General features: G+C 43.6%; 1 protein-coding gene across 1 annotated transcript in view; it reads left to right on the plus strand.

Annotated features, from left to right (window-relative positions):
* Nucleotides 1-8393: 8393 nt before the first annotated feature.
* The window catches only part of RASGRP1 (RAS guanyl releasing protein 1), a 43165-nt gene continuing 39153 nt past the window's right edge, over nt 8394-12405 (plus strand). Inside the window, exon 1 of the mRNA XM_083613040.1 lies at nt 8394-8877. Within this exon, the coding sequence (XP_083469166.1) occupies nt 8843-8877 (35 nt within the window). The 5' untranslated portion in view covers nt 8394-8842. The remainder of the gene's footprint in view (nt 8878-12405) is intronic.

Here is a 12405-nt window from a genome sequence, read left to right on the forward strand (position 1 = left end):
TCTAGAGTCTAGACTGTCACTCTCTTTGCATGGGATTCAGTTGTATTCCAGTGAATTCAGGGTGTACAATTTTAGTAGATTGGGATGTCATGTGCAACAAACCCGTTGTCCCAAAAGATAAGACTTTTTACGATAAGGATGTTAAGGGGGAAAAGTCGGTTGTATTTCAATTATGGCCAAAAAAAAGTAAAACAATTTCTTATCTTTCTCAGAAGACAATTGTGTATTTCCATAGTGCTGCATAGAATTTAATGTATTATGTTGACACTACTGAATCCCAGACAGATTTTTGAACTCTACTTTAAAAATGAAGCACTCTTACGACGTTTACTGTGCCATGGTGTTACTGATGTTGCTATGTGCCCACAAGAAATGAGTTGCCTTGTAAAGACTGAATAAAACTAAATTTAGCTTGGGGGAGGGGAGGAGGAGAAGCTGTTAAAGGCTTGTCTTTCATTCAGCTATTTTTATCTTCAAAGACTTCCTCATCAGCATCTCACAACAGCAAGCTTTGAAAGCATTTTGAAAGGTTAAAACAACACTCTGTTTATCATCCCTGTTTGCTGTGCCAAAAGATATCCCTATGGGTAACTAATTTCTGCTTCCTGAATTTAGACATTTTAAATGTAAATACAGCAACTGAGATGGCGAGATCTACTTCCATTGTCAGGAGTTTTTTTTATTGGAACAAACTACAGTGGTACCTCTGGTTACGTACTTAATTTGTTCCGGAGGTCCGTTCTTAACGTGAAACTGTTCTTAACCTGAAGCTAATGGGGCCTCCTGCTGCTGTGCTGCCGCTGCATGATTTCTGTTCTCATCCTGAAGCAAAGTTCTTAACCTGAGGGAATATTTCTGGGTTAGCGGAGTCTGTAACCTGAAGTATATGTAACCTGAAGCGTATGCAACCCGAGGTACCACTGTACCTAATAATATAGGCAATAAGCATTTTAACAATAAAAGGAAAGTGATTTTTACTTAATCCTTCAGAGCTACTGTAGTCAATAATAATCTGAATTAACATCATCATCAACATCATTTTAGGTCAAGACAGGGCCTGCCCTACCAAGAAGCAGAGGGAGACAGCTGCCTCTGACAGCAAATTCTGAAGGGTGGAAAGTGACTAGAAAGTTTATCATGTGTCTGCCCTATAGCTCTTAAGCTAGCTTGCTGCTCTAGCATAGCAGGCACACTGGAGAGGCAACCTGAAGTGACCTGCCTCAGGCAGCATACTCGGGGCAGGAGCATTGGTGGCAAACCTGCTTCAGGAACCCAAAAGTCTCAGGCTGGTCTTGGGTCAAGATCATATTTAGTAAAAAAGCAACCTCACAGGGTCAAGACACCAAAAGGGGTGGTTGTGGTGGAGGAGCCACCAAACCCCAAAATCTCAGTGGAAGCTGTGTGTTTCCCCTCTCCTCCTTTGGCTTGCTTACTTACTTATTATTGTAATCCCGCCTTCCCCCTCCACGCTCCAGTTCCAGTCTGTGTTGAGAGAATGAGTCCCCAGTGCACTTTCTTTTGGTTCTCAACACCAAAGCTTTGATGGCAGAGGGTATATTTCAGCATCTGCAAAAAGGAGACCTCAACTTCTGCTCTACAAAGAGAGGGAGGCCACAAACTCCTATGGCCCCCAGGACACCTCACAAGGAACACGGGACTGAGCCTTAAGCAATTTTGAGTCATTTTTGGAATTATGTTTTCAACACTTCTGCAGCTTGGTTCTGCACATTTTGTTCTGTGATGAGACATCAAGTACTATTGTAAATTATTTTATACTGGCATACTGAAGGCATAAAGATGTCTATCTTTTCTGATGGCATTTAAGCAGAGTCTGGTTGACCATCTGTCAGGGGTTCTGTAGAACATCCAGCAGATTGTGCAGTGAGCAGGAAGTTGGACCAAATAACTTCCAGTTATCCCTCTCGACATTATAATAATTATTTTCAGTTATTAGTATTACATTTGCATTCCTCTAAGGAGCTCAAATGGGCATACATGGTCCTGTCCCTCCTCATTTAAAAATCCACAACAACCCTGTGAGGTAGGTTAGGCTGCGAGATTGTGCCTGAGTGGGGATTTGAACTCTGGTCTCCCAGCTCCTAATCTGATACCCTACACCACATTGGCGCTCGCTCTCTCCGTCTCTTTGAAAATGTTTTTATTAATTTTCAATTTTATATCACAGTTGCAACAACGCAACTCACGACATATTAACTGCAATGCCATAAACTATCAAAGCATAGTCCTTGAAAGTTAAGTCACATGGGCTCTCTCTTGCTTTTATTTTATTCTATATTTCTGGCTCCATAGTTAAAACTACTTAGCAGAGGAAGCTGCCAAAAATAATACTAACAAAGTGGTGCAGAGAGGGAAACAGGATGAACCGCTTTGCACCCCACAATGCCTGGCAACCAGAGCAAGACAAAACATAGAGCAGAAAATAAGCCAAATCTCCTGTTCAGCACTGTGACAGTAGGAAGCATCTTGATATTTTTATGTTTAATGGACACTGAAATCCAAGTTAAAACACCTGATTGTTCAGCATGAGTCAAGAAGGGGAATTTCAACATGTCAGTCACAAAAGGGGTGCTGAGTAAGACAGTGAGGAATTTTTTGTTTGGTGGGACTAATATGCCCCTGCAGTTTTAAAATGTTGGTAGGTAAACAGCCCTGGAATTTCACTTCCACGTTTTGCACTTCAGCAATTGAAAATGCTGGTGGTGAAACAGATCTCAATAATTAACAGAATGTGACATCAGATGGCATGATGAGTTTTGTGCCCTCCCATGGGAACGTCTGGGCTGAGTGGACTACAAACAGCCAATCACATTTATTGCTCACCCCAGGGGCATGAATCAGTTAAACATATACTATAATAGCTTGTTGAGCTTCTACCATTTAGCTCCCAGTGCTCCAGCCGAGATGTTCCTTTCCTCCTGCAACTGCCACCGCAGGAGGCTTCTGAAGTCCCATATTGTTCTGAGCCTGAGAAGATGGAAGCAGCAGCAGAAACACCAGTGTGTTCCAGCTTCTGTGGCCCTTTTCTCCCCCAACTGTCTCTACAGGGAAAAGAGGAAACCTAGTGTGAGAACCAAGCATAACAAAAACCCAGCATTTCAATAAGGGGTTTCCCCCCATTTGCTTTTCTGGTTTTATTTTGTTTTATTGCATACAGTAATTTTTATGAATACTCATTATTTTAATCTTATTATGTAAACCACTTTGTAATCTCCCCTGAAAAGTGGTAGATAAAAACCTCTTACAGACAGATAAATAAATACCACTATGTGCTCAGCTCCACGTCTGAATTATGAGTTCTTAATGAAAAGTCCACAGTGTCAATCTTTTTTTCTTCTCTTCTTTTTTCCAGAGACACAATATGGGGGTTTTGTGTTTGTATGTGGGGGTTAATCTTGCATTGTAAGGAATTAAGTTTACTTACTGTGTTTGTAAAAGTGGTTGTATTGGTCCTTTCAGAGACCTGCTACAAGTACTTACATTGCAAGATAAAGCTAAGGGACTGCATTGTTGTGTTATTACAAAGCACAGATTTGAGCTGCTCTCTTTCTCTGAAGCATGGACTGGAATTTAGGTTGCACAATTATAGCAGTGGGCAACAATTTTTTACTTTTTGAATGTTGTCTAGATTTCTACAACTGATTTAGGGTATTTTTGCACTGCTGAATCAGGAAATGGCATCCATTTCTCTCCATCAGGTCAGGTTTACTGTAAACTGAATGGTGGGCATTGATAAAGGTAAGTACACGTAAATTGCATGTTGCTTCACCATTTTTCAAACTTCAGGGCTTGAACTTCCGTTTCTTGGAACTCCTGGAATGCTCAGCGGCAGGGAGGTCTCTCTTCAGAGTCCAACAGTAGTCAGCCATCATGACTGCGCCCCAGCGACCCTGATACCTGGTCTCCATCTCTTTCATGTCCGGATGGAATCTCTCCCCCTGCTCGTCACTCATTGAACCCAGGTTCTCAGGAAACCGGTCCATATGTGAAAATAGGTAGTGCATCTTGACGCTCATGTTGCAGCCCAGGTTTCTGAAAGCAGTCAGCATGTTGTTGACAAGTTCTGCGTAGTTTCTGGCCTTATTGTTGCCAAGAAAGTACTTCACTACCAGAACAAATGCCTTCCACGCTTCCAGTTCCACTTCGTTCATTGACTTTCCGAACTCTGGATCTCTGATGAGCTGACGGATCTGAGGACTGTCAAAGATGCCAGCTTTCAACTTCTCCATGGTCAATCCTGGAAAAGCCTGGCACAAGTAAGTGAAGCAGTCACCATCCTTGTCCAGAGCCTTGGTGAACTGCTTGATTAAGCCAAGCTTGATGTGCAGCGGTGGGAAGAGTATTCTGTCTCTGTCCACCAGAGGGTCGTTGATGACGTTCCTTTCTTTGCAAGGCACCAATTCCTCCCGCACAGGCCAGTCCTTCTTCGTGTAATGCTGAGCACGGTCCCTACTATCCCACATGCACAGAAAACATGGGTACTTCGTGAAGCCAGACTGTTGTCCCAACAAAAAGTTCACCATCTTCAGGTCAACACAAATAAACCACTTATGCTGATCATAACCAATTTTCTCCAGCACATACTTCACCGCTTCATAGTTCTCCTTCAGTGTACTCGAGTGAGCCAGGGGTATAGAGGCAAACTGGTTGCCGTTGTGTAGCAGAACACATTTCAGTGATCACTTGCTGCTGTCAATGAATAGTCTCCAATCTTTGGGTTCATACTGTGGCACTCCAAGCTTGAGCAGAAGCTGCCCAATATCTGCACAGTGCACCAAGTCCTTCCAAGAAAAAACGGAGGTATTCTTGATGCCTGTTGCGGAAGAAGCTGATGCGAGCACTGTCAGAGAGGAGGTTTTTTCCCTTCAATCTGGATGCCAACAGTTCGGCAGAGTCCTTTGACAAGCTGAGGTCGTGAACTAGATCATTCAACTCCTTTTGGGAAAATGGATGTGGAGCATCATCTTCAAGAACCACTTCTTCTTCATGTCCTTCAACACTGGAGGCATCTTTGTCACTAATGTCAGGAAGTTCTCCAAAGATAGGCACTGGAATTTCATCACAATGAGCTACAGGACGACGTGCTGATTGAAGATCAGGATACTTCGTTGGGTGGCTGCCCCATTAACTTAGTTTTGATCGCCCAACTTTATGCTTTGCCACACCAATTTATGGAAGATTTCGAGGTTTTATGACTTCAAACTGATCCCTTTTCGACATAATCACCCAGAACTATCGGACCTGAATACTTCTTGTCATTAAAATAATCATTTCCAATCAAAACAATTATTCGACATGGCATTTTACCCCCACCAACTTTTAAAATGCTCCACACAAGCGTACATGTGAACAAAAACGTAAAAAAAACGACATGTGGCCATAGCTCAAAAATTTGACCTGATTGAGCAAAACCAATGTGATTTTTGGATTCAGTGCATCAGATTCGTCCTAAATTAACTGAAAAAACGCAGACAGACAACAAATTTGTTGTTGACCAGTGTAGTTGATGGGGTCACAACAAACCCTCTTCAAAGATAGGACTTTATGCAATGAAGATAACAGGAGAAAACCACCTCACAAAATCATTAAATAGCCAACATCTTCTAACCCCTCTGCAAACTAATCAGTATGTCTTCTTCTTCTTTGGTGATCACTCATAGTCGAGTAAGATTGTCTTCTATGAACCTGGTCTTAACAGTGAGTCCATAAGTGACTGTGGAGGCCAATTCTGGATCCACACATCCTTTCACAGTGGGGACATAGGTTTCCGGATGGGAGTTGATCACGGTGAGAGTTTGCCAAACGTGCCTTTCTCTTAGCCCATTTCTCCCTTTCATCCTGAGTTCAAGCATCTTAAATTTTATGACACCTTTGGTAAAGGCTGTTCTCCAATTGAAGCACTTGCAGGCCAGCATTTCCCAATTGTTGGTGTTTATACTACATTTTTTAGATTTGCCTTGAGAGAGTCTTTAAACCTCTTTTGTTGACCACCAGCATTGCGCTTTCCATTTTAAAGTTCGGAATAGAGTAGATGCTTTGGAAGACGATCATCAGGGCGTCCAAACAACATGGCCAGTCCAACGAAATTGATGTTGAAGAATCATTGCTTTAACACTGGTGATCTTTGCTTCTTCCAGTACACTGGCATTAGTTTGCCTATTTTCCCAAATGTGTATAATTTTTCAGAGACACCGTTGATGGAATCTTTTGAGGGTTGGAGATGGCGTTTATAAGTGGTCCATGCTTTACAAACCAAATCCTAATGAATGCTCATTTAAGAAGCCAATGCTGTCTATTTCTCTTCGAAGAAATTGATAAACAGGTTGTCTGACTGGATTTCCCACACTGGCCTTCCCTGTTATACCTGGAGATGTCAGGGACTGAGCCTGGGATCTGAATGCAAACATGTGCTTTGCCACTGAACTACAGCTTTTCCTCTCGGCCTCACTCTTCCTGGCATGAGCAAAGAGCCAGTGCAGAGCCATGAGCACAAGTGAGTCTTTTGGAACCATGAAGATTTATTGCAACACAAGATTTCATGTAAGAATAAGAATAGAATAAACCAGGAACAGAAGCTGGATAGCTCTGTTGGTTAGAGCGTGATGCTCATAACGCCAAGGTTGCTGGTTCGATTCCCATATGGGACAGCTGCATATTCCTGCATTGCAGGGTGTTAAGACTAGGATTCTATGATCAGGTGTATTTACCCTCAGTTGATAGTACACAACACAAACATATAGGGATATAAAGGAGGGTCAGATGGCAATGATAAGCAAAAAGTTTAACCTGTGCTTAACTATTCATAACAGCTTTGATGGCAGAACTAGATGTGTTAACCAACTGATTCAGTTAAATCAGTGGTTCCCAAAGTGGATGGTACTGCCCCCTGGGGGGACAGTGGGATTTCCAGGGGGGCTCTAAGAGGCAAAGGGGTGGCTGGGGGCACTGGAAGTATAAATGTCTGTCAGACTTTGAAAAGCTTTTATCACTGGACCAAGTTCATCAGTTTTGTTGAGTTAATTACAGTAAATAGTTTAGATTGGATTTTGAATCAATGTGCAATTAATTGTTACTGTTCTGAATTTTATTATGTTATTATCTTCCTAAGTGGGTTGTGCAAACCACTACTCTGAATATTGCTTTTTATAGGGTAGGATGCCCTCGGGATGAGTTTATGGAACCAAAGGGGCAGCAGCCATAAAAAGTTTGGGAGCCGCTGAGTTAAATTAACAAGACAAAACTGGGATGATTCTGTTATCACCAATCATCACTGTTGTGATTTTTTCTTATTTCCAACTACACAGAATTGTCATACAGTGGTACCTCGGGTTACGTACTTAATTCGTTCCGGAGGTCCGTTCTTAACCTGAAACTGTTCTTAACCTGAAGCACCACTTTAGCTAATGGGGCCTCCTGCTGCTGCCGCGCTGCTAGAGCACGATTTCTGTTCTCATCCTGAAGCAAAGTTCTTAACCTGAAGCACTATTTCTGGGTTAGCGGAGTCTGTAACCTGAAGCGTATGTAACCTGAAGCGTATGTAACGTGAGGTACCACTGTACTGTACTTTTTGCTTTTGACCCCATACACCTTTCAACTCAGGGTAACACTTCATGCATCTGATGAAATAAACTATAATCCCCAAAATGTGCAATAAGTTGGCTAGCCTTTAAGGAGCCACAAAGCTCTCATTTTGTATTGATTTTTAAGGCACTAGCGATGCCCATAAGGATGCGGACAATCTCCCCGCCCCCGCCAATGACACTATTATTGACAATCAATATCAAGTATAGAGACAAAACAAAATAAAAACAATCCTTCCAGTGGCACCTTAGAGACCAACTAAGTTTGTTACTGGTATGAGCTTTTGTGTGCATGACACTTCTTCAGATACCACGCATGCACACGAAAGCTCATACCAATAACAAACTTAGTTGGTCTCTAAGGTGCTACTGGAAGGATTTTTTTTTTATTTTGTTTCGACTACAGCAGACCAACACAGCTACCTACCTGTAACTAAGTATATTGACAGAAAGAGCTCTTTGGATCAAAGAAATGTGAAAGTCCGATTTCAGTCTTCCAAACCCTTTACCTGGGGGAAATCTCACGTATATGAGCCTGCCAATGAGGCTACTCTTAAGCAAAGAGCACGGCCCGGCAGGCTGAGACAGCAGTCCTATTAAATCCCACTGAAACAAGTGCAAACGTAGGACAGGACCGCTCCGCGAGGCGCCTTTTCTTCCCAGCAAAACGGTTCGGGTAAGCGCTACACGACAGGCAGAAATTCAACCGGCGCAGCTTCCCCTCCCTCCCTCGCACCCCCGGGGTCTCCGCCACGTGACGCCGCTTTCGAAAGCCTGAGAGTCTCCCCATATGAGCAAAAAAAATATAAAAAATAAAAGGCGCCGGTCCCGCTCGATGTCGACGGCTGCCCCAGAAAGGAGGTCCCTCGCGGGCGAGGAAGGCACGGGCTTTGAGCAGCCCTGATCTAGCCAACCCTCGCGCGCGCATGACCACCTCCCAAGACTCGCCACGGCCCCGGAGCACCACTTCCTCGAGCCGGAGGGAGGAAGGGAGGGGGGAGAAGTTCTGCTTAGCCCCGGCCCCGCCCCTCCCTTCCCCTCCGGCTCCGGGCTCCAGGCTCCCTTCGACTCCGCTGCTGGGCGAGCGCAAAAGTTCGACCTTCCCCGCCAGCCTGGGCGGCACGAGGGCGCCGGAGGAGACGGGCAGCAATGCGCGCGCGGCCAGTCGGCGCTGAGCTCTGCGCGCGCGGCGCTCCGCGGGAGTCTCGAGGCGACCCGGAGGGAGGGCTGAGGTCGGCGCAGACATGGAGACCGCCAAGAGCAGGAGGAGCCCGACCCTGTAAGTGTCCCTAGAGATGCCCCGAGCTGCTTCCCTCCTTCTCTCCCCTCAGCGGCCGGCGCACGTCTCGTCTGAGTCTCGGCTTCCCTCCTTTTGTTTTTTCCGACGGGCATCTTCTTTCATCCACACGGTGGGCAGCGGGGAACAAAGACGCTTGGCAAGGCGGCGAAGCGTCGAACTTTTCCAGCTTGGGGGCGAGGAGTGCATGGAATATATATATATATATATATATATCCCTTTCCCAAAGCAGCTGGACGTTTCTATAGGGATGGTGGTGAGTGAGCTGAGGGAAGCATTAAAAACAACAACCACACACTTCAATTAGAAAAGTAAAAGGAGGACCAGCTGGTTCTGTATAAGGTTGCTCCTTTAACCTTGCCAAAAAATGTGCCCCTCTGTTTCTGTGTGCCCAAATGAGCAGAGCATCAGGCGGCTTAAGTCAAGGGCTCACTTTCGTTTTCACTAATAAATATGGAACCGACAAGTAAGGCTTTAATATACCGTAATTTGATCCTGCTCATGATTCTGCACTGGGTGTCCAGGGGGCCGGTGGTCCAAAGTTTAGGCGTTGACCTTTACCGCTAGTAAAAGAGTAGCCGACTTTTGCAGGAAAATATTGGGTGGGTGGAGTCAAAGTGCTTCCCTCCCAAAACAGGTATTGACCATGGGCAGCGCATGACAGTGCTTTTCCGTCATGAACAACATTTCAGTATGACAGCAGAACGAACAAGGTGGCACCAATCTGTCCCCCAGTGGTTTCCTTAGTGGGGAGCACGGGGGAAAGAAGTTGTGGAAGTTCCCCCTTGTCTTCTAGTGCAATCTCAGGGCATAGTTGTGAAGTCAGATTTGGTGGGGCAGGGGGTGGGGGGAGCAACATTGGCAAGCTGTCTCAGAGCCTGAATCCTTCCCCCAAGGAACACAGGGAGAAATTGCTCCCTGCCACCACACAAATTGTGCAGGGTCCCCAAAACTTCTTACAAATAAATACTGTGAGCTAATTTTTCTACCACCCTGTTGTTGTTGTTTTAAAAAATGCTTGCTGCTGCTGCTTGCTGCATTCAGAAGCATATTTGTTGTAGGACCACATAATTTTTGCAAAGGGAATTTGTAGTACAGTAAAATGAATTACAAAAAATATAGACAAACCCTTTCTGAATTACACAGAAGTAAGATACTGGGGACAAACACCCATCCTTGCATGCTCTTTACCCTTCCCTCTCTTAAGGGTGGATCTACACACCTTGGCTGTGTTCAGGCATAACATTAAACCATAGTTTGGTATTACAAGAATGAACCAAAGCTTCCTACTGCTTCCTTGCAGCTGTTTCGGAAGTGTGAGCCCAAGGTTCCCTGTAGCTCATGTTAGTAATGTTAGTCCACTGTTTAGCATTATATCTTGAGTTTTAGTGGTGTTTCTGCATTTGTCTGTATCATGAATGTGAGACCTGCATTGATGAGAATATAGATTTGATTTCTGTGGTTCTGTCTCACTATTAATATTCTTAACAGGCGGCACACATAGCACCAGAAAGGCATGATATTGTGCTGTGTGGAAATGGTCAGTGCTTTTTTTCAGAGGGTACTCAAGGGTACACAGTACCAACACCTTATTTATTCAAATGTTAAAAGTATGGCACTTACTGTAACAACTTCATGGTGAGTACTGGCACCTTTTTTTCCAAAAAAAGAAAAAGCACTGGGTCTAACACCATCTGACCTTTTTGTGAGATGCTAAAAGAGGCTAAGTATTTTTAGGAAGACTGATAGTCATACTTGCCAGGAGCCTGGTTTCAGATTTGTGGTCACCTGTATGCAGCATGGAAAATCTGACCATTAGCTCATTATGAAGGGCAGAATGAATATTAAGTATGTTTAACAAAACTCTTGCACTTATAAAATGTGTGTTACAGATATGCACATAGTATTGCTGCTGATGCCCCAGTGTAATATATTACAGAAATCTGCCTCAATAAATAAATCACCAATCAGAGCTTTATAGGATGATAATACATTTGACCCTGCTGTTTTCTCCAAAATGAAGTTCAAAGATGCTAGCACAACAGGCGAACAACATGAAACACCATCTAACAATAAAATGCTACAAGAAACTTGAAACAGACCTTCAGTTCAGTATTTCAGAAAATAACAGTTCAACTAAATATCAGTGCAAAATTCATGAATACAGCAACCTTTGTTTTAGCAAAAAATACACATTTATTTTTTCACTCTAGCAGCCAATATAATAAACGATTCAGATATACCCACCCTAGAACCATCAGAAACTAAGAGAAAAATGAGTCATAACTAATTAATACAATAATAGTACAGGATAAAAAGAGTCACCATATCCCAGAGCCCGCTCTTGTCAAACCTACTCTCCCATCACAGGTTAATTCAGAGGCAGAAAAGGGGAGACTGTCCATACTACTCAAGTCAAACTGACAGACTCTTGTCTCTCCTGTGTTTGTGACTATAAACTCCAGCCTAGGGCATGATTACAAGGCGCCAGTTACACACTTCCTCCAGAATAGTGAGCAGGAAGTCTCAACCACTTGTCAGGCTTGATGTTTCAAGCAGGTCTGTTTGAGTCAGCTGTTCTCTTCAGGTACATTAAAAAGTCAGGGCAGATGACAGTCCCTTACCCCACTGTGCTGGTTGTGGCTTTATAGCTGGTGCTTGCTCACAATGACTTATGATACACTTCCTCCAGGGCAGGAACTTTCCAAGATTCATAGCATTCAGTACAAAGTAATGGGTATAAATTGCTGAAGACAATCCCTTTATTCAGACCTAGTCAATTTTATTTTTTGACCCTATGCAATTAATGTCCAGGGACAATTGAAGTGACTTCGGGGTCTACAGTCTGACTGCAATGTACCGTATTTTTCGCTCTATAACACGCACCCGACCATAACACGCACGTAGTTTTTAGAGGAGGAAAATCCGTAGGCATGCCACCCGTAGGCATTCCCTCCATAACACGCACAGACATTTCCCCTTACTTTCTAGGAGGAAAAAAGTGAGTGTTATGGTGCAAAAAATACGGTATTTTTTTTCAGCCTCTTCCCTTTATTGTCAGACAGAGGGAGCTTGTGGTTAGTTTGGGTCCCTGTACTGTGTGATTAAGGGTTTGTTTGTTTGTATGTTATGTTTTAGCAGTTCATGGTTAGATGTCGCCTGGTGTTTTTTGTGCAGTGTGATTAATGTACTGCAACAAATATCACAGTGCCGTAAGACATTTTCATATATGCAAAACGTGAGCACTTACAGAGAAACCACAGGGTTTCTCTGAAGGTAATAATGGATGTAGTCGGTGCAGAGATTTCCTACTGATCTTATTTCTGAAGATGTGAGGACAGAAACTCCATGTGAGGTAGTGTTTGTAGAACAACATATTCATTCGACTTTTACCTCATCTTTCTCTGCCAGTGGTAACTCAGAGTGGCTAACAGCATCAAAAGAAAACTAAAATTAATGCAAAACTCATTTAAAAAGTGGTTGGGTCTTGCTGGGTTAGTTCTTTTGGCT

This window comes from Podarcis filfolensis (assembly GCF_964270895.1).
Source record: "Podarcis filfolensis genome assembly, chromosome: 1".
Lineage (NCBI taxonomy): Eukaryota > Metazoa > Chordata > Lepidosauria > Squamata > Lacertidae > Podarcis > Podarcis filfolensis.